This window comes from Talpa occidentalis, unplaced genomic scaffold, assembly GCF_014898055.3.
Source record: "Talpa occidentalis isolate TD23 unplaced genomic scaffold, MPIMG_talOcc4v2.1 talOcc4.4, whole genome shotgun sequence".
NCBI classification, from domain to species: domain Eukaryota; kingdom Metazoa; phylum Chordata; class Mammalia; order Eulipotyphla; family Talpidae; genus Talpa; species Talpa occidentalis.
In genome coordinates, this window is record NW_023604295.1 from 54,915,317 (window position 1) to 54,943,275 (window position 27,959).

The 27,959-nt window shown below is 37.7% G+C and overlaps 2 protein-coding genes across 3 annotated transcripts in view; one reads left to right on the plus strand and one right to left on the minus strand.

The window, feature by feature from the left end:
* CUNH3orf85 (chromosome unknown C3orf85 homolog) overlaps positions 1-17,177 on the minus strand; it is a 29,768-nt gene extending 12,591 nt beyond the window's left edge. Inside the window, exons 1-2 of the mRNA XM_037525595.2 lie at positions 17,029-17,177; positions 3,395-3,447 (exon numbers count right to left, since the gene is read on the minus strand). Of these exons, the coding sequence (XP_037381492.1) occupies positions 3,395-3,443 (49 nt within the window). The 5' untranslated portion in view covers positions 3,444-3,447; positions 17,029-17,177. The remainder of the gene's footprint in view (positions 1-3,394; positions 3,448-17,028) is intronic.
* A 75-nt stretch (positions 17,178-17,252) lies between these two features.
* The window catches only part of MORC1 (MORC family CW-type zinc finger 1), a 133,021-nt gene continuing 122,314 nt past the window's right edge, over positions 17,253-27,959 (plus strand). For both annotated transcript variants that reach the window (XM_054700621.1, XM_037525593.2), the window contains exons 1-3: positions 17,253-17,364; positions 20,580-20,633; positions 24,073-24,107. In XM_054700621.1, coding sequence (XP_054556596.1) covers positions 17,300-17,364; positions 20,580-20,633; positions 24,073-24,107 — 154 coding nt within the window. In that variant the 5' untranslated portion in view covers positions 17,253-17,299. The remainder of the gene's footprint in view (positions 17,365-20,579; positions 20,634-24,072; positions 24,108-27,959) is intronic.

The following is a 27,959-nucleotide window of genomic DNA, read 5'->3' on the forward strand; positions in this document are numbered from 1 at the left end:
GGAGGCCCTACCCACTCTCTTGAGAGCATCAGTCAGTCTTAAGCCAAAGTGAGTAGGTAAAATTAAGAACAGAATCATATAAATTAAAACTATGTTAGAGAATACAGAGTCTCCAAGGAGCTGAAAGATGGCAGGACCATTCTTTTTTATGGCAGAGAAGGCAAAGAGAGAGGGAATAAAGGTTCTGACAGAGTCATGAGGAAGGAAATACGGATTCTTATAAAAAACAAAAAACAACAAACCACCAAAACCAAAAATACCTTTCATGATAAATTGGTCTTGGTTACTAACTGTGGAGTGAAAAATAAGAGCAGAGACTATAATAGAGAAACATGTCAAAGGCTGTCTGTGTATTTTTTCCTGGCTAAAACCAGAAGACATACTGCATTTTATGGATCACAAGTCAACAGTAATAGACATGAACCCCCCCCCCCAATAGTTTATCTATGGGTAAACAACAAGGATTGGTTAACTTACGCAGTGGAACATTTTCCAAATATGTGTATTTTTCATATTTCCTCCTTATATGGAATGGGACTGTTAGATTTTTGTAAGTACACTGCTGAGGTAGATCATGTTGCATTTAGGATTGACTTCTCTTTATCCTCAGTACAGTTAGAAACTGTCATAGATGGTCCTTGGTTATGTCCTGGACTGACCTTTCTCGAAAAAGTTGCATGCTCCCTAACATCTGCCCTTTTCTTGTAGCACCAACGGCTACAGTATTGGCTCTATTACTTTTTCAGGAGATCTTACTACATGCTCTGCTGCCTGACCTGTATCTGCATATTCTATGTCTAGGGTTGCAGTGCCAGAGGGGACAATTTGTGGAATTTTGTTCTTAGAAGATCTGGCTGTAGACTTTGGATGTGTATCTAGCTTTCACCATGGATTAACTGTGTAGTTTAGTCATTTAACTTCTCTAAGCATCAGTTTCCTCTTTGTAAAACAGGAAACATCACACCTATTTTTAGTGATTATGAGAGGTAAACAAAGGTAACATATGGAAATCCCTTGATGTATCATAAAGACTTAGAATAACATTAATATTTGCTATTTTATTATAGGAGACGGCAATTCTTGATCTAAGTACAAAAGAGAAGGTTGTTTTGGTTTTTAATCAAATCATAACACTTAAACATCTAATTCTCTGGCCAGAATCATTAGTTACAATATGTTTAAGTTACTATTTTGAGAAAATCAATAATAAAATAATTTGGGGACTCTGCTCATAAATAAAATAACTTGAGTAAGGCTCTTCATCATTTTGGTTTCAGTATCCCCATTAGGAAAATGGATAATGAGATATTTTCCCAACTTACTTCAAATTAAATTCTAGACAAAAGTAATTTGTTAGGCAACTAATCTGCAACAGAGAAAATTTGTTCAAATAATAAAAGCAAACAAACTTAAAAATGGTTGTTCTCTTTCAATAAGCCGAAGGGATATGAAGATGAATAGGTTACATTCTTTTTTTTTTTTTTAAAGATTTATTTATTTATTTATACAAGCACTGGGTACAGTCAGAAGTGTGGGAAGGTGAGAGAATTCACCAGAGCCAGAGCAGAACAGGCAGACAGATGAAGTACACTGCTGAGGGGAGCATCGGGCGGCAAAAGAGGTCTGCACGCCATGTGGGACCCTCTCCTGGTGGCCGGGGATCGAACTGGCGCTGCAGAGGCTGCGGGCAGCCTGGCAACCCAGCGCTCAACCACTGCGCCACGGGGGAGGCCCGAATAGGCTACATTCTTAAATGAAAAGTGGAGAGAGGGTAGCCAAAAAGTTGATTCACCTATTATAGCCTTTTTTAGAGCTAAAGATTTAGGAAATTCAGTTAAACCAGTTATTGTAGCAAATCAAGCTTATTTTTAGACTCTAGTCTCTTTAATTCATAAACAGTAAAGGCATCTTTCCTTAGACCAGCAGTGACTGTGTTCTCCTGCTCTTCAATTCTAGTCCTCAACTTATTATTTCAAGAACTTCAAGTATATATTTTTATTTATTTTTATAGTGAAGTCAAACCAGTTGTCTTTGTAGATAGTCTTATTTGTATTTCAGCTGGAGTTAGAGTTAATTCAAAATGGTTTCTTAAGAAAGACTATAAAAGTAGAGCCATTTTCCTCTTGCCAGATATTTTTGACCCTGCAGTGCTCATAGATGAATGTAAACCAGCCACAGTGCTTTTAGCCTTGCAGTCACCCACCATCACCCACTCTGAGGACAACTGCATGGATCAGCAGTCAGGGCAAAGTAGTAGCTGATGGATTATAACAATACTTGATTTTACTTTACAGTGTGCCCCTCAAACACTCAAACTGAGCCAGCCCAGTTTTCTTTATCTAGAGGTATGGGTAGTAACTGAGTGCGATTGTATATTCCTGAATAACTGCTAAAAATAACTTGGCTAAAACTTGCTAAATCATTTATTTTAAAATATCCCAAATGCAAAAGTAATATTAATGATTAAGTTTTTTATTTTTTAAATTGAGCTGGGCTTAGGAACAGAAGGGCAGATTGGCAAACATGGAACTAGTGGGCTCAATAACAAGAACCAGAAGGGCTAATGATTAAAATTCCCTATTAAAATTATTCATATGCTTAAGAATAAAAAGGCTAATTATATATGCACATGTATACACATATATCTTGATTAATATCCTATATCTGCCTACTTTTTTATTTCTGTGTATGTGCCTCAGGCAAAATATATGTCTATGTATATTTTTTTGCAAAGGTCTCAAGCTTATCTTAAAGTAGAAATTGGTGTTTTAAAGACATTGGTGTTTCAGATTTAAGCTTCTTCCTCTGAATTGTTAATAAATTGTAGAGATGAAACTATTAAAATAATTAATACTTTGTAAGTATTTTCGGTTTTGGTTACAAGTAAAACAAATGACCTCTTGGTTCAATACAGATATAAGTCACTAAGTTACTGGGTCAGTTTGGCAGCAAATCATCTAGCCTTCAGTGACTTCCTTGATCTGTCTTTAAAACACCACTTTTCTGAGCTATAGCTTGCCCTACGGGTTAATGAATTCACACTCTCAAGGTACCTTGAGGTCTTCACATAATAGTACAATGTAAGTATTACAGTTTCAAAAAGGCATTTAAAATTTTTCTTTGTTCAAGGACACCAGAGCACTTCTTTGGAGGCAAGCATTAAGACTTCTTAGCAACAGTAACATTTAATATGTTAATACATAATTAAGAATTAAATCACACACAAAAATAGTTAACACTAACATGTTCAAAACAGCATGACATAATAGTTTCATTTCCCCAGTGCTTTAGTGTTAGTCTTGGATAAAACATATTTGTTCATTTCTTTAAAGTCAAAAGGGTTCATCAACCTAAGAGTCTTAAAAGACAAGATAAAAAAGAAATAGGCTCTTACCTATAAGCAGTGTTGAACACAAGACCACTTGAAGCATTTTATAGGCCATGATCCTGGTTTGGAAAGAAAAAAAATATTTTTTAATTTAAATGTAACAGTGCCCATCAGGAACCTTCCAGAGGTATAAAGCATTTGCTGCATACCCGGATTTCCTATCAGCTGAGACAAGTCAGAGAGACTGTTGCTTGAGATGACGTTTTTATATAACTTCTGCCTTTTTACCCTTTGGACTTTATGGATTGACTTTTTTACAGGCTATCCTATATGGGCCATGCATGTATTTGTTTACCAATTGTACTGTTCACACAGACTAATGTTAAAATGAAAAAAAGGTGGGAAAAATGGATCACACATACATTGCTGGTGGGAATATAAAATGCTTGTGACTTTGCAAAAACAGTTTGACAGTTCTTATAAATCTAATCACACTATTACTATACAACCTAGCAATTTTATGACTTTATATCAGAGAAGTAAAAACTTATATTCATACTAAAAAAAAACTGTATAAAATATTCATAACAGCTTTGTTAGTAATAGGGAAAAAACTGGAAACAATCCAAATGTCCTTCCAACAGCTGAATGTTAAACAAATTGAGGTACATCTTCACCATGGATTACTACTCAGAAAAAAATAACATAATAAAACTTGATAGACAGAACAACCTAGAAGACTCTTTAAGGGTATTCTGAGTTAAATAAGCCAATCCCAAATAATTAAATACCCATATGACCTCATTTACATAACCTCCTTGAAATGACAGAATTATGGAAATAAAGAACATATAAGTAGTTGCTGGGAATTAGGTATTGGATGGGAGGTAGGTGTGGTTATAAAAGGCCAATGACAGACCCCTGTGGAGATGAAACTGTTATGAAACTTGGCTGTGGTGATGCACCTGTGAACATAAACATGATAAAATTACATACATCTCAATATACCTCCTTTCTCACACACATGAATACATATAAAGCTCATATAAAATGAACACATATGGTCTGATTGGGAGTGTGAACCGTAGATTATGCCAAAGCCAACATGATGACTGTGTTACAGTTTTGCAGCATGTTAATCATGGGGGTAACTGGGTGAAGGACACACAGGATCTCTCTATTGTTTCTTACAAATTGGTATGATTCAACATCTCATTAAAAAGTGATATTGGGCTTCCTTGGTGGCACAAGGGGTTAAAACGCAACTTATGAAGCTATCCGTAGCCACTGCAGCATGAGTTCGATCCCTGGCCATGGAGCTGCCCATATGGCGCAGCAGACCACTCCTGACTCGCCCGTTGCTCCCCTTAGCAGTGTATTTCAGTCTGTCTGCCTATTCTGTTTCCCACTCTGTCTTGGTGAATCCTCTCACCCCCCACACCTCTGGCCTATACCCCAGTTCTTTTTTTTTTTTTTCTAAAATTCTTTTTTTTTTAAGATTTATTTATTTATTTATATAAGCACTGGGTACAGTCAGAAGCGCGGGAGGGTGAGAGAATTCATCAGAGCCAGAGCGGGGAGCAGAGCAGGCAGAAGGACCGAAGTACACTGCTGAGGGGAGCAGCGGGCGGCAGGAGAGGTCTGCGCGCCATGTGGGACCCTCCTCCTGTGACCGGGGAGCAGCTGGGGATCGAACTGGCGCCGCAGAGGCCGCGGGCAGCTTCGCAACCCAGCGCTCAACCGCTGCGCCACCGGGGAGGCCCTATACCCCAGTTCTTATATGCATAAATAAATAAATCTTTTTTAAAAAGTGATATTAAATGCAAAGGAGTGTTTAACTGAATGGTAAAATTTTTTTTGTTTGTTTTCAATAAGAGAATGAATAAAGCCAGAAAACTTTTTCCCCTTTGATTTTTTTTCAAACAGTTAACTTTTTAGTGGCATCATTAACAGTTAACTAAATAGCTGAATAAATTCATCATCATACAGATTTATTCTTAATGGCAAATTATGCATCTGCTGTTCAATCTGCAACAAGTAGGTATAGAGATAGAACAGCAGTGGAAGACAACTTTCTGTTTATAGCTTTGAATTATGGAGGGTGCTTAGAAACTTGGATCTACCTGAGTTGGAGGTATGCCTCTAATTACTGATGAAAGTCTTAGGAAGACAGACACCTGGAAGTAAGCATAACAAAATTTTGGCAGACTATCCCAGATGTTGTGAAATCTTGGTGTGAAAGTTAGTACCACCATTCTGTAAATCTCCCCCTTATTTTTTTTTACTCAGTGGACAGATACACATATGCAAATGGTAGACTTGAGAAATCTAAAGAAAATCAAAGAAAAAACACTTTTTCATTACTTGAAGCAGTTTTGTTTTTATGTTGTTTCAGGTTTTAAATAGTGTTCCTCAGAGCTTATCTCTTCTTATGATCCACAAAAGAAAAAAGTCGGATCCATGAAAATTGGCACTCTTAATTATAAAAACACACAAATGCTCTTTGAAAGGAAATTGGAATTTCTGACTTTTAAAAACAGATCGATTCAGTGCCATGAATTAATGAAACTCATCAACAGACTTTGCAGCTCTGTTTACAACTTTGATGCTTTATACTTAGAAATTATTACTTTAATATGATATGGTAGACCTTGGTAAGCTCCTATGGTCTCTTCCATATCAGTGAAATATAAATGTTGGGAGAAAAATGTGTGAAATAGGGTCCAATATTATGAAAAAAAAATTAAAAAAAAAAGGAGCAGCCGAACTTAGTTTCTGTTCTGAGTCATACCATGAATACTATCAGATCCAATTAACTGCAAAGCTTTGTAGAATGCCGTGTTCTTTTATAGCATTCTGATAAGAAGTGATGGAGGGCATGGTGCAGCCTGGCATGAGATAATGACATAAGCATCAGTAAAAGGTGGAGGAGTAAGCCAACACGTTGGAGGAAGTTAGGATACTAACCCTTATGAACAGTGTACTATACTTTTAACAGCATTCAACCTATTGAAAATAAGCTGGAGGCAGCACTTACTTTTGTGAACTATTTGAGATTCTCATGAGTTGCTACATGACAACGACATTTTGCCAGAGCTCCAAGTAAAGGGGTCAGTCTTAAACTGATGGTTTTAAACTGACTGCAGATGGGTTTGTTATAGTTCATATAATAAAATAGAGTCTAACATCATTATCAGATCAAACTATTTTGGGGTGCAATTTCTTTCCTTAGAAGGAATATCCCATTATTGGCATATATGAATAATGACACAGCAGCTGCATCACAAGAATGAGTAAGAATTTCTATAAATTCTTATGCTACATAAATGTTAGACTCAGCTGGTATGGTGCAGAAACTGTATTTGAATTACTGTTTGGGGTACTATTTTACGTTGGAAATGAACTTTTTCTCAATTTTGCATAAAATAGAGACTTACTGAGGAAAACAGAAGGTATGCTCTCTGCTCTGAAGGTAGTCTTTCCCCTCCACTCAGTACATGATACCCCTTTTACCATTGTGACAAATGAGGTTTCCGTGCTGTTGCCCTATGAGAGAGGGCCTCCACCCACCATGTATCATCAGTGGGAGCTGCTTGATTTGGGGAAGTGAGCTAAAATGTTGGAGAAATGTATTCTGTTTTGTTCATTTTTGGTGTGGTTGCTAAAGATGAAAAGATTGATTGCAGTTTGAATGGCAGGTTCATTGTGGTTTGGAAGTATAGTTTCAGGACTTGCATAATAGATTTCTCTTTTACTAGATATAGGTAACATAAGGTCTTTGAAACATTGAAATGATTCTACCTTATTTGAGGAAGAGGGGGCTCCTCATTATTTGTGGGTTCATTTTCATCTTAAGTTCTATGCCATACAAATGACTCAGAACTTCCATCTCCTCTCTATTTATTTATAAATTTGTATATACACCACATAAGAATACAAAAGGTAGACAGTGGGGGGAATTTACTGAATTAACCTTTAGGTATTAGTCACTCATTCAACAACTATTTATTGGGCACATCCTTTGTTAAGGGTATTTTTCAAAATCTATCCATTTTGAACACATTTGAAATATATTGGCCCAAGTTCTAAAGTTTCAAAGGCATATCAAACATTGTTTCTTGTGTGGGAGGAGATAATTTTAGGTAAAATTTTTCAGTGAGGAGTGCTGGAGTATTTATGAAACAAATCCAGTTGGGGAAGAAGAACTTGCAGGAAAGGAAAGAGAATGGACATAGGGCAAGGGGCCTGGATGTCAGGATACATCAGTCAGACATCATATGTGAAGAACATTTGTAAATACTGCACTGGCCTACTTTCAGAATTCTTTATGGTACTATATTCAATAATTTCAGTGATTTTTTTATTGATTGCCACTATAAGCATATCAGAGAATTTAAAGATGTCATTAATATAAAAATATGCAACTAACAGTTTAAAAATGCCAATCTGTTTTATGATATGATGTTGAATCACAGGATTTCTTGATTAAGCTTTGAGGTAATGCATGCCAAGACATTTTCCTCATTATACCCTGAATAATTGATGGTTGACAATATGTGACATTTATTGAGCATCAGCAATATGCTAGCTAGTTTACAGAGCACAGAACTATCAAGGGACCCTGCCCAGTTGGCTCACTATCAAAATGCGGTCTGTCTTTTTCTAAGTCTTCCATGCTTCACTAAACTAAAAGCAAAGAAAGCATTTCTGGAGATTCATTGCAGAAGTGACGGGGGCCAGATTTTCTCTGCGGTAGCTCTGTGGGCATTGGTATTAGTTCCATAGGGAAGTAATCTGTTCCCATGGTTCTGGTAATCTCAGAAGATAAACTTGATAATCTAGTATAGATGTGAAGTAAAGGCTGTTCTATCATTTTATGATATTCTTTTTTCTGTTGCAACCTATAATTGAACCTTTACCAGTGTGACTCTCCCAGGATCAAAATGTAAGTACACGTGTTTCAGTCTAGTGTATATAAAAAACAGTAGTTGAATTCTCAAGGGAAAGGCTTAGTTTTAAAGGATTTAAAGTAGTTTTTAGTCTTGGAAATCCTGGTTTCTGGAGGAAAAGATGGGAAACTTAAGTCATAGGAAAGGGCGATGAACGAAGACTTATGGAAATGAAACACCACGGATGGGCAAGTGGGTAGAGTAAACTGAGAATTTTGAGTTCTGAACTGGAACAAGAGGCTAAAAAGAAAACATAGGGCTGGCACAGGGGCAGGATAAGAATGGCAGAAATTGCTTCCCAGTGATTGTTGTTGAGTGGCTGTATTAGTTTACTAGGGCTGCCGTAACAAATACCACAGACAGGGTGACTTAAACAATAGAGATTTATTTCTCATTGTTTTGGTGGCTAAAAATCCAAGATGAGGATATCAACAGATTGGTTTCCTTTAATACCTCTTTTTTTTTTTGGCTCTTTCTTTTAGCCTCCCTTTTGTTGCCTCCTCACATGGCTTCCCTCAGCACACACACCCATCCTGGTGTCTGTATGTCCCAACCTCCTTCTCTCTCTTATCCTGTCTCCTCCTTTGTCATGGTAACAGCAAGAGATAGCCTTACTATTATTATTTTTTATTATTGTTTTGGAAGTACCATTGCTTTACCTCCTTCATAGTGTTTTGACAATATAGGATATAGGATTTTCTCCCTCAGATGGTCATTCTAGCATTCCCACCACTGAAGCACCCTAGTTCTCCACCAAAGTCCATTGTTTCCCCTCCCCACTCCCGCTGTTCCCCCCAAGACAAACCTACCCTAAAATTAATCTTGTAAATCATCGTGATCAGATTAGATGCGAGCACACCCTAACAACCTCATTTTAATGTAATTACAAGTTTCCCTTTAATTTGAAAGTTAGCCTTCCTATTTGGTATGATTTGGTAGGTTATTTTTTGAGTCTGAAGAAGCTCAAAATATTTCACATAAAGATTAGTATGTAATAACAGTCCCTTCCAGCATTGGTTTCATTTTTAGGAGACTATTCAGATAGTGTCACAAATTTCTCATGAGTCCTAAAACCAAATTATTTATTTCTGGTCATATAATAAGACTTTTAATACATTAATATAGTATTTTTAAAAATTTGCTATCCATTGTAATATAGTTTTCAAGGAAACCTGAGAATACTAATCTATCTTGGGGACTAGAAAATAAAATTTGGTGCATGTTCAAGGCTCTTGAAGTTGGTAATAATCCACTTACAAAGGGTTCCTGTGAGGACTAGAATTTTAACTTTTTAGAGGAGTCATGGTTATAGAATTTTAACATCCTCCACCACATCTCCTTTATGTTGGCCGGAGGTCATATTTTCCATTGTTACCCCCAGACTTTGTGTTCAGGATTTCTAATCCTTTGGTCACTCTAGATAAGAATTATGATGCCATTGAAAAAAAAAAAAAAGGACTTTAAGTGGAAACAAGAATGGAACAGTAATCCTGAAAAGGAAGATGGGGAAAAAAGGAAAAGGGACCACAAACCAGGAAAGGATAAGCACCATGTGACTCAGTCTAAAAATTAAACAAAGACATGACAGGGCCTGACTGAGATACAGGTGCAAAGATGGGACTATGTCAGAGACTGAGGGCATGTTTGTGCCCTAGGGGGAGGGGAGAGAAAAGAGGGCAGGCATATGACCAACTATATATTATTCTAACATGCTCCTAGCTATTTTGAAGAAAAGTTTGAAGTTCTTAATTGATTAAAATCACTTGGGGCAAAATAATAAATTCACCCAAATATAATGAGCTAGTTCCTTGAACTCTGGCATTTATCAGCATGCCTCTTTCTGCCGGTGAGAAATTGATAATTATTCATCATTTCTGGTATTTATGGAGATTTTTATCTATAAGAGTCAAATACAAGAGAAGGAAATATTATTTTTGTAGTTCTGATGTCCACTGCAAATACACTTTAATAACAAGAGGCTGCCAGGTGATGGAGGTCTCTTAAATGATGGGGTGATTTACTTTGGGAGGAATTCTTGTGATAAATGGAGTCAACAATATCACCACCAATATGATGGTGACTGATTAGAGGGTAGAGGGTGCTTCTTTTAGGAATGGGGAAGGATGAGTGTGAGGATTAAAGACAAAGATATAACCCCTAAAAGAAAGAGAGACAGAGAAGCAAGTCTTAACAGGAACTTATGTGAAGTCAGGAAGCCACTATGAAAAGGATTCAGACTAAATAGATGGCTAACTTTCTACCCTAACCTTCCTGCAGCTCCAGTTCCCATTTAGAACAGGGACATCCAGCAAACCCCTCTCAGCCAGCAGAGCAGGGTAGCAAGATGGAACCTCAAAACCTTGAAACCAGCCACCTTTGTATTCATCCCACACTAAGCAGTCCTCTGCCACACCCTATTATTTCTCCCAGTTGGATCTGTGAAATGAAAGGCTTTATGTCTTGTTGAAGAAATTTCAAGCTACAAATAAAAAGTAGGTGGAGTGTTAGACTGATGGTAGAAAATCTCTGACAATATAGCAGAAGCTCATCTCTTTTATATGTTGGGTTTTTTCATTTATTTACTTATATTTATGGTGGAACACAAAAAATTAAATTCAAAATGAAAGAAATAAAACCAAAAACTATCCTGTCTTGTACAATATTGGTTATAGACAAAAAGTTGTGCTGGTTTTTTTTTTTTTTAATTACAGTAGTCTGAGTTTACCTCAAATAACAAAAGTCTGGCAAAAATCTTATATAAGAAAATAATCCAGTCAAAAAATGGGCAGAAGAGCTTAAAAGAAACTTCTCTGAAGAGGAAATGCAAATGGCCAACAGGCATATGAAAAAATGTTCAACATCACTTGTCATCAGGGAAATGCAAATCAAAACTACCATGAGATACCATCTTACACCAGTGAGAATGGCACATATTAAAAAAACTAGCAACAACAAATGTTGGCGAGGGTGTGGAGAAAAAGGAACTCTTCTGCACTGTTGGTGGGAGTGCAAACTGGTCCAACCACTGTGGAAAACTGTATGGAGATTTCTGGACCTACTAAACATAGAGCTTCCATATGATCCAGCAATTCCACTCCTAGGTATTTACCCAAAGGACACAGAAACATCCATTCCAAAGAACACCTGCACCCCTATGTTTATAGCAGCACTGTTTACAATAGCTAAGCTTTGGAAACAACCCAAATGCCCAAAAATAGATGACTGGATCAAGAAGATGTGGTACATATATACCATGGAATATTACTCAGCATTCAAAAAAGATAAACACATGCAATTTGCAGCAACATGGATGGCGCTGGAAGGGATCATGCTCAGCGAAATAAGCCAAAAAGAAAAAGAAAAATACCGGATGGTCTCACTCATAGCAGGAATCTAGAAAACTTAAATAAGGGACCAGGAAAATGAATAACTATAAGAAAGTGAAAATCAAAATCAACAAAAAACTATGAACCAGAGACACTTTTAGGGGGGCGGGGGTGGGGGGGAGGGATTGGGGTCAGAATGGGGGGGCTGCAATTGTATGGGGAATATAACAATAAAATTTATTAAAAAAAAAAAAAAAGAGCTAATTGGAGAAGGAAATTCTATTACTTTAAAGATAGCAGTTGGGTGGCAGACAAGATCCATGCTCCAAGTGTAAGAAAATTCCTACTAAGCCAGGAGGCGCCATAAAAAAAAAAAAAAAAAAAAAAAAAAATCTTATATATATATATATATATATTATATATGTGTGTGTGTGTGTGTATGTGTGTGTGTGTGTGTGTATATGTACTCACATATATGTATATACCTCAAATGATATATATGTACATACATACATACATCTGGTAATCAGCAAATTTTACATTAGAAACAAAAATTTGAGTTTCTAAAATACACCAGGCATTTTCTGGTTGTTGTGATATGATTTGAGGGGAAGATAATATAATTATATTTAAGAAAGTTACCCAGACTGAAGATTGTCCATTGAAGAACATATAGGACACTTTGTTTTATTTCCAAGGTCTACAGTTTGAGTTAGACAAATTTAAGAGGCATAGCAGGAAAAATGTGCTTACCTCTTCCTTTGACTTGCCAGTGATTCATTGTACTTCTGTGCTCATGCTTAGCACAAAGGTCAGGGTTCAGTCTTCCTTACATGTGTGAGGTTTTTTCTACCTTTGAACTTTTAAAAACACTTTATCATAGATAGCCCCAAAGACCAGTGCGTCTTCTTTCATCACTTTGCTTTCTAATAATGCATACAATTTGGCTATTGGCGATGGTTTTTAAAGGGATTTTGCTGAAAGTATATGGAACAAGTTTGAGAGGGATCTGGATACATTATTTTCTATGGGAAAATCCCAGAAAGTAGAATTAGAGAAAAATATAGTCTTGTTTTTTCAGGTGGAGGCAGTATATAATTCTTGGTAGCCTATTGAGTTGCAGTAAATCAACAATTTAAAAATTAGACATTAGTATATAAATATGGGTTCTCTGCATTTTCCTTGCAGCTTTTTCTTGGTCAGTCTTGACAAAGATTAACTTATAGCCACAAAATTTGCATTTTGCATTTCTCCATCCCTTTGTCTATTTACTTGCTGTTATTCTAACTGGCTTCTCCATTCCCAGGCACTTCTTGAACTTTGATCTCAGAGGCACACGACTCAATAATTTCACAAATATTTTCCATAGCACAAAACTGTGCTTTATTTAAAAGTTGTTGGCTAACTCCATAAACAACAGGGAAACCAGATATTTATTTCAAGTGCAATGAATATTCTCTACTTTCATATGTTGTTTCATGCTAAATATTAACATGACAGTGAACTCACTCTTTTCTACCTTTCAAGCTGGTAAGTTTTTCTGATGTGCCCAGTACTGTGAATATCACCTCCCCAGTACTTTCAAGCTTAAAGTGACTTACTCTAAGCTTACTCCTTTTTAGGAGTAAGACTTACTCTGAGTAAGTCTACTTACTCCTTTTTATTCTGCTCTCCTCAGACCCCTGAAAAATTAAATTACATCACCCAAAATTGTACTGTCTCCCCTGAATTTACTATTCTCTGTTGATCCCATTTATATAGAAATGCTCAATCTCCAAGTCTTTCTGATCAAGACCTTTCACATTATCTCTTTCTCTTCATTGCCACCACTCTAGTTTTCACACATTACCAGAGCTTCGTTGGCAATGTCCATGAACTATTGTCCACGTTATTGTAAGACTTCTAGGGATGACCTTACCAGCTAAATAAGCAATCAGGGCACCAGCTTCATCTTTTTCCCTCTTAACATCAAGCTAATCTCCAGCTTAAGAGTCTATTTCTCATTTTCATTTGCAATACTTTTCTTTTTTTTTTTTATAGAGGCATGTTTTATTTATTTATTTGTTTATTTGTTTGTTTTGGTTTATACTTGCACTGGGTACAGTCAGAAGTGCGGGAGGGAGAGAGAATTCGCCAGAGCGGGGAGCAGAACAGGCAGAAGGACGGAAGTACACTGCTGAGGGGAGCAGCGGGCGGCAGGAGAGGTCTGCGCGCCATGTGGGACCCTCCTCCGGTGGCCGGGGAGCAGCCGGGGATCGAACCGGCGCCGCAGAGGCCGCGGGCAGCTTCGCAACCCAGCGCTCAACCGCTGCGCCACCGGGGAGACCCTGCAATACTTTTCTAACTGGACTCCCTGCTCCAGTATTGAATGTTTCCAGTCTAGTATTCACATGCATTCAAGAGCAATCCCACAGCATAAATTCCTTGGCACACCACTCTGGTTTCTCACTCCCTGCAGGATTCATTCCAAGGTCTTCAGCACAGCATTCAGAGACTACCATGATCCATTTCCACTTCTTTTTCGATCCCCCGCCCCAAACTTGCACCTTCTCCTCTTCTTCCCTTTTTGGTACCCCATACTCCAGCCACGATAAACTTAGTGGATATCCATGCTTTTTCATTCTTTCTCTTTTTTAGACTGAGTACTTCACTGAGAATGCCAAGCCCAACTCTGTTGACCTAGCAAATGCAAGCTCACCTTTCAAGGCACTGTTCAAGTGTTATAACTTCTTTGAAATTTTTTCTAACCTACCTCTTGATTTGGAGCCTAGCACCTAAATGCACCATCTGATGCCGTAAAAGTCCATCATAGTGGTGGAAACTATGTGTTTCCTTCCCTCAGTCTCCACGTATCTTCTCTCTAATCTCTCCAGTTAGAGACTGGAAATCTAGAAAAAAGTTGCTTAGATATCCTATGGTCATACCTCTGATATGAAAAAAACTTTTGTTTTGCTGCTATTCCACAACCTGGACAAGCAGGTGTGAAGGGGCAATGACCGGCCTCAGCATTACTGTATGTGGGGACCATCCTCATAGGGAACAGGAAGCAGTTGTGGCAGTGATGTCAGCAGACCACTGCCCTCTGTTCTGCAGCTTCATGGTGTGAGGCCGAATCCAGTGGTACAGTGATGGGCCCCTGATTTCGATCTTTCATTCCCTTCCAGGTATTTTATAAATACCCATTTCCCTATATTATATTCCTTTATGCTATATGTACCTGGAATGGTTTCTGTTTCCTATATTAGAACCTGACATAGTCCGCCTCTATTAAACTGTAACTCTCTTGAAGGTAGAAACAGGATATTCTTATTATGTACTTGGAACCTGTTATAGAGCTGGCTCTCCCCAAATGAGTGACGGATCCACTGGATAAGCCAATAATGCCTTTAAGTCATATATCACAGTAAGCATAAGCTTCACCCTGATAATCCATTCCTTCTTTAATTTGGGGTTTACATTTTAGCTCTTCCATTTGTGCATATGTTCCACTTACCCTCCACTGGTGTACGGTAGTTATTTAAATGAAAGGGAGGCGGGAGTGTAGTTTGAGACATTTGAGCCATCCTATGTGGCAAGTACATGAACGTTGCAAAGCTGATGTGCTTAGTTAGGGAGAGTTGAAGTGTCTCATCCCAAATTCACTCTCGTTAAAAGGATGTGCTATAAGATATGAACAGATGATGTTCTAATTTTAAATATCCCCTCCCTGCCACTCCTCCGGTGATTTTATCATGAAATAATGTTAAAATGAATCCTGACGTAGTGTTGAGGGAAGTGATTAAGACAAGGAATCCCAAAAATATACCTTGAAAAGGAACACAGTTTGCCTCTCTGATGGAAGGGTGGCCAAATAGAGTTGAAATGGGCATGAGAAAAAGGCTTTTGGTGAATTGTGTGCGATGATCCTCAGGCCTCCTGTTTAGCACATTTCATAGATCCTTTCCAGGATTGCCATCCAAGCTAGCCAGTGTGTGGGGCTTTGTAGCTGGCCACTTATTGTAGGAGGGCTCTGCTCAGATTATTAGAAGGAGTGCTTCTGTGATAATCACCCCATTCCCTTTGGTAGAAATTAAATATTACAGCCCTTGCTAATTATAGGCTAGTGGCTCCGGTGCCCTCCCAATAGTAAATTGCTCTGCAATAGCAGCTGGAAATTGGGGTAGTAAAATAAATACAGAAGAGGCTCGTCAAGCTTTTCTTGCCCATAAAATGAATATAAAATATTGTATTTGTGAAGTTCTATGGAAGGAAATATGGGAAAGATAGCTAAAGTTGCTTACTAAAGAGAATTATGCTATCAAAACACCACTACATCAGCCACTGTTAAAACAAAAATGCAATCAGGAAAATTACTTGAAATGTTTATGTTTGCTTCCAGTTTTCAAATTAAAGTAGAGCATCATTTTCCTTCAGGTTGCCATTCAAATCCTCTCTTCCTCTCCTGATTCCTATAAATGTAGCTGCTGATAAACTTTCTTCAGAAATAGAATGACTACCCTAAAACTGACAATTTATTTTCTTCTCTGACGGCCTCATTGCCCATATGATGTCCAGAAATCAAAAGCACATTTAATTCAAGTTCTTTGTTCAGCTTTTACTCATTTCTGGTTTTAAAACTGTACTATCATGTAAATTGCTGCAGAGTGCTACCTGGGGTTGCAAGTTAGATAGCCCTACCTTGAACCAGACTGCTTAGAGGTAGGCTAGGTTAACACGTTTCTCATTCCAACCAAGATATTTTCATCCAACATCCTTGACCAATCATCCTGTGTCCTCTGAATGTTGACGATCCTCAGTGCTTGTATTAATACCACCTGGATGTACATGCCCATCCTTCTGTTTACCCTCCACCTCCCCGACCCCATCCCCACTCAGACCTGGCCAATTCTGCTTTTGGAAAATCACAGAATATCTGTTCCTCTAGTCAGGGTTGCACAATAGCTAAATGTAAGCTGACAGGTGAAAAAGGTTCTTAAGGAACTCAAACCTCCACATAACAGCAACATCCAAGTTCTGATTGCCTTTAGTTTTTTCTTCCTCTCTCTCTCTGACTCATATCTTCTTTTTTCCCTTCAGTTGGAGTAAACATGATCAACCCAAGAGATACAGGAAGATAAATGTTGGGTTTAAACACAAGACACACAGTGTCGCTACCTCTGAAGGTGTGTGAAAACTGCACAGATGAAAGGAACGACCCATTTACATTCCCACACCGCCTGACCTTTCTGACAGTCCAGATTCTAAAGGGGTGTCTGTGTCTGTGTCTGTGTGTGCGTGTGCTTGTATGAGAAAGAGCGAGAAGGAGGGAGAGAGACAGACAGAGACAAAGACAGAAAACATACACACTCATTTCTGGTCAAATTCTAACCTCAGCCTTAGGTTCCACTTTCCAGATGGATTAAGAACAACTGTGGAGGAAGGTTACCTAAACGTCAGTTTGGGACGAGGAGTCTAGCTGGAAGAGTCATTCTCAAGGGGTGGCTCCGAGGCCATCAACAAACGTCTGACAGCTCAGACCTACTAAGCTCACCGGTGCCGGGTGAGCTTAGCGGTCCTGCCGGCAGGGGGCGCGAGTGTTCGCTAAACGGAGTCCACGGGGCCTTGCGGGGGCGGGCGCACAGATGCGGGGGCGGGCGCACAGATGCTGGGGCACGCGGTGCGTCGGTTCCCTAGGGCACCTCCTGTGGTTTGAGGGCATGGGCGACAAGTATGCTACCCTGCAGCGGGCACGGCTGCATCTGGATTTCATCCACGCCAATTCGTGAGTGCCCGTGGGGAGTGGGAAAGGGGTAGGGGTGGGGAGGCTCTCCTAAGTGACGGAAAAGAGCTTTGTACATGTACTAGGGAAATATTCAGTCTGAAAAATAATGATAATGACTTGGTATCACTGATTTATATAAATATTTGTTTATTTAAGTTGTGTATACATGTTTAAAAAAATTGGGATAGTGATAAAGATATCTATTTTGGGTCAGACTAACCTGTTTTGGTGCCCTTCAATTAATGCCAAGTGGTAGAAGACCCCATGTTTAGTATTTGAGAAAAGCTATTTAATTGTAGGTCAGCAGAAGTGTAACTCTACCGAACTCGCCTATCTGTAGTCATTTCTCTGCCCAACACACTGACATTTTAAAGATTAAAGATGTCCTCCAGAGAGTACATGTAATTTGTATTTATTGATTGCAGAGTCTGTGACCTCCTGAGTATTTCCAAAAAAATGTAATCTCTCTGAGGATAGGAATCTCACATTTTGGTTATTACTAGGGCACTCCTCTGTCAAGCTAGGATGCCTTTGGAATGTCTAATCATTAGGTGTTACTTCAACTACTCAGCGGTTCTTATTCCAGCTGTCATTTCAACACAGTAGAACAGCACTGTGTAATTCACATCAGTATGTTGGTTTTTTGGAAACTTTTGAGTAATTTGGATTAACTAAAAGTATTGATTGATATAAAGTATGCACCAAATTTGAAACCACAGAAACAGAATTGGAAAGAAAGGCAGGGGAAGCTAGTTTTGCTATGTGGGGCATTCGATATAGTTTTTAGAGAAAACAGTAAAGCAGGCAATCTTAGCAGGTATTTAGTTTTTATCTTTCTAGCATAGAGAATAATTTCAAATTGGAATGGATGGGAAAATAGTTAAAAGTTAACTGAAGTGTATATACCATTTGCAGCAACATAGAAGGAGCTAGAAGGGATCATGCTCAGTGAAATAAGTCAGAAGGAAAAAGAAAAATATTGAATGGTTTCACTTATAGGAGGAATATAGGGGAACCAAATAAGGGAACAAGGGGAAAATAATAACAATAAAAAACACAACGAAATAAAACAACAATAAAGAGACATAAATCAGAGACATTCTGCAGGGGAGGGGGAGGGAGGGAAGAACACAGGGACTCTGGTGACGGTGCACAGGTGAATTGGGGGTGGAAATTCTATGAGGACTACACCTGAGAAAAGAAAGCAAACATTGTAAAAAAAAAAAAAAAGGAACAATGATGTAAAATTTATAGATATATGTAAAAAAAGAAAGCCTGCAAAAAATAAAAAGTTGACTGAAGTGGAAGAAATGACAATTTTGAGGAGTTTAAGTATAAGCTGAATATTGAAAGGACTATGGATTTTATCTTGAGAAAGTTACTCATCTTCCTTTTCCTGTAGTTTTGCAGCTATTGTTTTTTCAGTCTTCTCCTCTCCAAAGTTACCCTACACTCACCCTTTAGTCAGTTGGTGATCTGGTAACTCAATAACAAAAGTGACAGCAGCCTGAAGTAACAGCAGCATCAGGTACAAATTGACATCTTCCCCTCACCCCTCAGATTTTTGTTTGAGACTTCTCTTAGTAACAACAGGGGTGATTTTTTATTTCTCCCATTGCTTTGCTTCATGTTCAGTCTATCAAGTCTTCTTAATGATATGTCAAATTCATCCATGCCTTTCCATTGCCATTGCCATTACTCCAGACTACCGCCCTAACCTTTCCCCCACATACCCTTTAAACTGGCTTCTCTGCTCTCCACATCTCAAACTCATCTCTGCATTATAACATAGCCAGAGCTTGCTGCCTGCCTTAGTTCTTTTCTGCTGGAATGGTCTTACTGGAGAGTTTCACTGATCAAAAAGGGACTGCATTTTCACCCTTCAGGGTTTCATTTAAATGTCTTTCATGAAGAGGGCTTCTCATTGACCATCTCACCTTCTCCTCACCAGTTAATCTCCCATCAGCCCTCTTTCATAGCTGCTAATCACAATCTGTCATCTTTTATGTGTTTGTTTACTTGTGTGTTTTCCATATCCCTCACTAGCTTGAGCTCCAAAGGGGATAAAGACCATAGCTCTCCATAGTCTGTCCACATTGGCATATGGCAGACAGTAGTGAACATCTCTTGAATGAAAAATTGCAGAAACATATGTGGCATTTTTTGGTCAGAATTGTTGCAGTTATTTTCCTGAAATATTGTTTACATATGTTTATATGTTAAGTTTTTGTATATTGAATCATGTGCTTTCAGTTCACTAGAAAACTTGTGCTTTTAGAAAGCATGTCACCTACACTTCTCTTTTGCCCTATTTTAGATTTGTACACTAGCTTTATTTTAGTAACAGTTGTGTTTAGTAGTGTTTTTAAAAATAAATTTTAAGCTAACATTGTCTTTAGCCTGAAGTATTTGGCAACTCTGATACATTGCAGGTGATCCCTCCTTTTGTACAAAAGTGCAGGTGTTTTTTGATAAATGGGTCTCTCTTGCTTCTCCTACCTGCTTACTAGATTTAAAAAGAAAATTACACACTAAATCCTCCCACAATATTGTGATAAGATGCTGATTGAATTAGCCACATCAGGAAATGAAAAGCAAGCATGGGGCCCAGAAGACAACCTGATTTCACCCAAAGATGAACATTCAACCTCAAAGTGTTATTAGTAGTGATGACTATCTAGTGTGTTCTGTTAGCTAAGACCTGGCACTGGGGGAACGGGACAGAATGACGCCAGGGAATTGATGAGGTTATTTGAGCAGAATTCCGGAGGTGAAAACATTCCACAGAACAATACATCTTAGCGGGGCAAATAGTTGGCCCCTCCCAGTGCTGGGTTCTTATAGCCTATTATCGAACCAGGGTTTTGATCAGGATTTTTCAGAAATAAATTGACCTTAAATAAGATAATTTTTTAATGGAAAATTTTCTGAAAAACATGAATGACTTTAAGGTAATTTTAAAACATGAAAATTTGCTTTTAGCTTGAAATTTTTCTTTTAAAAGGAACAGGTGGGATATTTTGGCCATCGCTTTATAATAGAGCTTTATTTATAATGGAGCGAAGCCTGACTGTGTTGAGAAAGTTGTTTCTAGAATAACTCCTTAATTGATTATCTGTCTAGAACTGGAGAACATTGTCTGCAAACATCTTAGCCTTTTACACTGATTGCAGAGTTTGTTTAACTTTTTGTTTCTCCCCCTATTTCTTCATCAGCACCACTCACAGCTTCCTTTTTGGAGCACTGGCTGAATTGCTGGACAATGCAAGGTAAGACTTTTCTGTAAACAGAAGTTATTGTGGGCACCTCATGATAGAAGTCAACTCTAATTATATTTAAAAATAAAAGGATAATGTCACTTTTTCCCCACCTGGAATGTTTTGTGGCTTGGTTTTCTCTGAAATCAAGGTATAATTGAACCTTTATGTGTTAACAACCATGTAATAACAGATAGATACTCATTTGGATGTTTATTTTTCTGTATCAATGTATACTGTTCTTAAGGATTTAGATTTAGGCCTGACAGTTTATTGAAGTCTTCATTGAAGTGATTGACATAGTTAACAATCTAGCCAACTGTTATAGCACACCCTTTTCTAAGCACTTCATGTAGGAGTATGAACTCACTCATTTCACAATGCTTTGATGAGAATTAGCCATTTCTACACAAGTGACAGTTGATTCACAGATTCATTTGATGACTTAGCCATCATCATACAGTTAATGTTTGGTGGAGCCTGAGTTCAAATTTGGGGTGTTTGGTTACAGACCTCTCTTTCACCATTCTTCAATAAAATTATTACTGTTTAAGGAAACTTTTTTTTAACAATTTAAGGTTCACTCAATAGAGTATTTGTAGGGGCTTGTGAGGAAGGCATTCTTTTGGCTAATTGAATATGGTTGGCATTTGATTTGCTTTTTATTTTTTGTATTTCCCTCAACAAAAGGTATTACCTGCCTTTTCTGCAGAAAGCGAAGTCTACCCAGGAAGTAGTATTATGTAGTTGTGAGGTCAGGAATCTCAGTAGGGAAACCTAAATTCCATGCTTCTGGTTGATAGCTATATTTTGGGGCTTTTTTTGCATTTGTCCCCTATTTTTGACCCTAGTAGGGAATAACAGGATGTAGTCAGTTTGACAACCATCAAGAGCTTCTTGCACAGCAATCTCCAACACTACATAAAGTCACTATCTCCTCCTTATGTGAAATTCTGTCCTGTAGAACTAATAAAATCACAGTTATCACAGAAATGGCAAGATGAAGAAAAAATAAGCTTGGTTGGTCAGGAGAGTGATGAACTCAACTTAGAAGGAATTAACGGGGATGCAACCAAAACAATGAATGTTCGAACATGGTTAGTCTCTCTCCAAGAGTTCTGGGTTGCTCTTGCATACTCTGGTCAAGCTGTGAACAAGGTTCCAGATATAAAAATAAAAAACATATTAGGCCTTCCTTCTTTGAATGTCCAATTTTAGCACCTTGGCATCTGTAACTCTGAAAGAACAATCTCAACCTAGACATGGGTAACTCTGAAAGAATACATTTGCCTGTTCTCTCAGTTGTCCATTCTCTAAAATTGTTTCACTTATTCATTCAACAAAGGAGAGCAGGGCAAATCAGAATGTAGAAGAACCAGAAAAGTGGGGATCGTTTTTATAGCTGAGAGTGATTGGGAAAGAAAGATTGACTTTGGAATCAGGTGAGTGACTGAAATGTGATCAATAAAGCAATTATTAGAGCAGCATTTGGGAGCTGGTAGCCCCCTGCCCAAGTTCAGCCTTTGTCATGTTTGCTAGATTCATAGTGAAAGTTAGCAGTGTTTATAAACAAAAGGAAGAAAAGAAGGAATTGATTGTAAAGTTTAAGAAACAGGAGGCACCAAGCAAATCTGGAACCCACCTTTTTTTTTTTTTTTTTTGAACCCACCCTTTTTTAAAAAAAGATAAGAAGTAGCAAACTTGAGGTCACATTCCTCAGTGAGATCAGGTGGTAGGTATATGGCAAGGTTTCCCTTGCACCCTCCTGTGCCTTCAGTTCCCAGTGCTCCTCAGCCATCCTGAATGCCTTCCTGAGTTCCTCCCTTCCGTAGACACTTGAGTTTGCCATTACTACTTGGATGCTAGTATTTGACATCAAATGAAGCTATTGAACATTGGTCTCATGGAGATGGACTTCATAAAATCCCCATGTTATTCTAAGAAATTACTTTATATCATTATATGAATGATTTTGATAATTTCCTATAGTTGCCAAGGTGAGAATTGGAAGAATATTGTAGAAACAGTAGGAAAACTTTAGTAGTGTAGAAAGGGAAATGATTGGGGGTTTCTTCCTAATACAGCTGTTCAGAAAAAAGTACTTGGGCTAAAGTACGAGGCTTAATAAAAAATTATATGCTCTAAAGGTGAATGATTGTTCTCTGCCTGATCCCATGGAATGTCTGTATGAAGAAGCCACTTCTTTGAAAACTTCCATTTCAGTACAGTATCATTTATTGCAGTTGTTTTATATATGGTACCTTATATAATGTATGAAATACTCCATTCAGTTCCTACTTGACACAGAAAATACTCAAGAAATGGCAGTGATAACCAGAGTTTTTATATAGTAGAAGCTTAAAAGCATCTAGAGAAAGAAGCAAAGGGACTAACTTTGCAACTAGACTTGTAGAACAATACAGTGTACCAACTCAGGTTGATTTGGGGCAATTTTGGGTTGAGATTGATAGACATTTTGGGGAGAGACTGATATTTTATATCACAGTTCCACTGGTGGTTTTTATTCTTTGTTTTGAGTCCTTTTCTCAGCAATCTTTCTTCTGCATCAGCTAAGACCCCCTTGTTTGCTTTTATCTCACATTCTTGACAGTGAAACCAGGACCTCCATTCTATTTAAATTTAGACTTAAAAAATAATAAAACAATATCTATGCATTACAGAAAACGAAGAAAAAAGAAAATGAAATTCATCAGTAATCTCATCACTTAGAGTGGGAATCAGAATAGTAAAAGAACAGATAGTAAATATTTTCACTTAGGTAGGCATGTATTCTCTTGTGGGAACTGTTCATTTTCGACACTGCACTTTGAAGACATTGTACTGTGAAGGCAGCCATATATGGCTATATGAATGGACATGACTGTGTTCTGATAAAACTTTATTTACAAAAACTATTGATGGGCCAGACTGGTCTATGTGCCATAACTTGTAAACCCCTAACCCAGAGAAAATCACTATAACATTTTGGCCTTTTTCCATACAGATATACACATGTATATCAGATGTACTCTTTCAAAGTTGACCATACAGAACATATTATTTAGTGATTTGGTTTTTCTCTTCAGTTTATTTTAGCTGAAATATATTACGAAAATCTTCCAATGACTTCTGGATTGTTCTCCAAACAATTTTTTTTTAAAAAAATTCATAGACATTTTGTTGTAACTTTTGTGTAACTACCATATATTCCATCTCTTAAATTTATGGGTTTCAGACTTGGTAACATTCTCAAATTACAAGTGATCATAGGTCTTAGTATATAAATGCAAAGGGGAACTTTTTTGTAATTGTTTTTCAAGCAATTTAAGTGGGTTTCTCTTTTGTTTGCTCCCTGACAATAGGTTATACCTCACGTAAGTAATTCAGATTAATGTAATTTTCTAAGGCATAATTTCATATTGAAGCAATGATATTTTTATATTGTTTCCAGAGATTCAGGAGCTGCACGACTTGATGTGTTTTCAGGTGAGCAGATTTGCTTTATTCTCTTTTCCTTTTAATGGAAAAGCCTGTATAGTTATTTTGCTTTTATTTTATTTCATGAAATCAAGCCACATTCTATGATTTTTAATGTAATCTAAGTGCTTTGTGAGCAAGTGACCCTATGGGGAGCCAGGTTGAGAAAAGTACACTCAGAGAGTGAAATGTTCAGAGAGTGAAATGTTCACTTGTTGGAGGACCCATTTACAAAATGAGATCTTCCAGAGATTTTGAAAGCATGAGTGATTTGGAGTAGTCAATTTGTTTGCCACGAGAAAAGAATTTTATTTTTAAAAGCATATTAAATTAATGGCTATTCATAATTAATATACATCACTTCTAACTTATCACAGTTAAAATGGGTAAGTCAATGTGCAGTATGTATATTTAAGGGCTATAAAATTCAAACCAAATACGTTTTCTTCGTTGACTTCATTTTCAGTCGTGAAGTATTAATTGCAATTACTAGTTCATTTCATGTGAATGTGATGCAAATGAAATTAGGTTCTGTGATTTGTCCCTGCAGTTAGCACTACCTAAAGAAACACTTATGATATAAAAACTCATCCCTGTCCCTGACTTTATCATCTCACTTGTAAATATTGACTATTGATCACAGGCAATAGGTTGTCCATTGTATAAAGCCCTGAGTTATAAAACAACTCAGTTCAATTCAATTTTCGGTGTTCAAAGTCCTCTGTTAGGTGGGTACTTGTGGTTTCTATGGGAGGGAGAGACTAATATCTTGAGATATCTGAGGAAACAACATAAATGATACGTCCCTTCCTATTCTGCATGTTCTGAAAAGTTTGAAAATAAAACATGTCTTTATTATTGATAAATGCTAGGTTGGAATATGGAGCTTAGTGATGATCAAACCCCCACCTCAGACATTAACTCAACCACTAGTCGGGCTTCCCTTCAGATCTGGTCTGGTCGGGGAAAGTGGAGCCAAACTTATGCTCTCTGCAGGCAGCTTGCTCCCAGGAGGGGTCATGAAGGTGTGAACTGAGCCACCCCCATAGTACCAGGCAGGTGAGCTGGCTTGCTGCTGCAGGGGAAATGCCTACAGAGAGAGACAGGCCCCTTATTGATACCGGTTGAACTCCATTCCACGTAGAAGAAAAGAGCAGTGGAGAAAAAATGGGCTTCCTTTCCACAGCCTTTTTGTAAAGTAAAATAGAACAAGCGTGCCCTGCCTAGGAGAGGCTTGAAATATAATAGGAACACAGAGAAAGAGGTCCTTGTGTTAAGTGACTGGGACTTGAAAGATGGATGTCATTTTTGTCAAGTAATAACTGGAAGAAAAGAATATTGCTGTCTAAGGAATTATTAGAAGAAAGATAACAGAGGTAGACTAGTTCAGAGATTCATTCATTCATTTAAAAACGATTTATTGTGTCTCTGTTGAGTGAACCAAGTGGTTATTCTAGGTAATGGAGATAGAGCTTTGAGCAAAATTCAAACCAAGTATGTTGGATTAAGTCTGTACTTACTTAGAACATGCATTCTAACAGGGAGAGAGAGACAATAAAAAAATGAACAAATAAATGGTAAGTGCTAAGAGGGGGAAAAAATGAAGGGCGATAGGAATAGAGAGTGATGGGAAGAATGTACTAGTTTTGCATGTGGGTGATCAGTGAAAGTTTCTCTCAACTGGTGATAAACCAGGAATGGACTTGAATGACCTGAAAGAGAGAGCCAGGTAGATAATTGTAGAATCAGCACTGAACTGTCCTTAGCATGGATACCATGCTGTTTTTTCTTCTACAGACAGACCATTGAAGAATTTTAACAATTTCATTTGTTCTATTTAGAAATGCACTCTTCTTTTTTTTAAAGGAAGATATTCCAGCATGGCATACAGGATGGTCTGTAGCAGTGTAAAATAAGAGAGATAGGAGGGAAGTGCAGCTGTGGAAATGACCAAAACAAGATTTTACAGGAACGTGAACTAGGCGGTGGTCTGAGGAACGGAGAGCAGAAGAGTTGATTCAAGCTGCATTTCTCTCAGAGCACACATATTATTGATGAAGGGTTGAAGTATTGAAGAATTATCTGGAATTACAGAGTACAACAAATGTAGTCAGAATATTATGGTCATTTGAGTTTGAGGCGGGACACCAACAGGTCACGACAGAGTTAATTTCACTGTATTTTCCCTGGCACTTGGTATTGTCACCCAAAAAGTAAGCTTTGCAATTTGAGTTGAAAGTGGTATCTATTTAGGTATTGTGCATTTTGTGAACCACTAAAATCACTATTTTAAATGATCTGTATATGTTCTAATTTTTTTTATTGCAACACACTACAATATGCCTGTCAACTCAGCAAATTGATTTTTCTTAAAATAAGCAGTCAAGGCTTTTAAATCAGTAGATAGAAACAATATTAAGATGCATAGTTTATGAATTGCATTAGTTTTCAGGTAATTTACTGAGGCCCTTGAACTATTCTATTAACTTTTCTTCAAGTAGCATCAGAACTATAAAATTTAAACTAAACAGTTAGCCATGGGTGTTTAATATGTATTCTAATAAACATGGATATGTATTCAGTATTTTTTTAGTACTTACCCAGAGGCAGGCATTAGACTAATAATTCTGTACATACAGTGATTGCTTTAAAGGAATTGGGCTGCTGGTGTTGGAATCCATGCAAAATATTGTGTGTATCTCCACTTTTATATGTAGAAGACCCATAGCTTTTCATCATATCTCTGAGGCAGCTGTGTACTAAAAAATATAAGAACTTCTATTCTGAAAGAGAAGTAGGTACATGCACAGGTATTGGAATATATTATGAATGGTGGGAAACATAAATTATAAGGAAAACATTCATTATGGGCAGAGTGATTAGGAAGACCTCTTAGAAGAATTCTTATATGAACTAATATGAATTCTTATGTGAATTTCCTGAAGGGAAAATAGGATTTAGCCTGATGAATCAAGGATAGAAAGGGCAAAGGGCAGTATGTGCCTGGCTTGAAACTGGAGAGAACATATAGCACTGATGAAATTATAGAAATGTTTGAGATGTTTAAGATCAAATCAAGGGAGTATTTGTGTGGAAGTGGAAGTTTGTGGTATGGCTGTATGGAGGAGATGAAAGGAGGTGGACTTGGCGAGGGTATTAGTCATGGTTCTTCAGAAAAACAGAACCAGTAGGTTAAATATCTCTCTTTGTCTATTCATCTATCTACCCACCCATCCATCCATTTGTCTATCTGTCAATCAGTCATCTGAGATTGACTTTTTTTTCCAAGGAATTGACTCACATGGTTGTGGGAAACTGGCACATCCCACATCTGCAGGACAGCAATCTCAAAACTCAAGCAGGATTTTTATGTTCCAGTCTTGAGGCAGAAAATTGCTTTTCCCTTGGGAAACTTTACTTTTAATACTTCAACTGATTAGACGAGGCCCACCCACATTAGGAAGGATAATCTGCACTTTCTAAAAGTCAGCTGATTGCAACTGCTATTTACATTCATAGGTGCTTTCATAGCAATATCTAGACTAGTGTTGACCAGACAATGGTACACTATCACAGAGAGGTTTGGGGGTGAGGGTACTGGATAATGGAAGGCAAGCAAGACTTGTTAACTGGTTTGGATTTTATCCTGTGGGCAGTGTTTGTGACAGAAGAGTAGTGAAATGTACAACTGACTATAGAATATCTGCACCCTGATTTTAGTGAGAGAAAGGACTTAGGAAGTTGTTGTCATAACCTAGAAGAAAGAGAAACATTTTCTGAATTAAGGCAGTTGTAGCAGAAATGAAGAAAGTCGTCACATTAAAGACATGCTGCAAAGGTGGAAGTGAGGAGGGAGGTCTG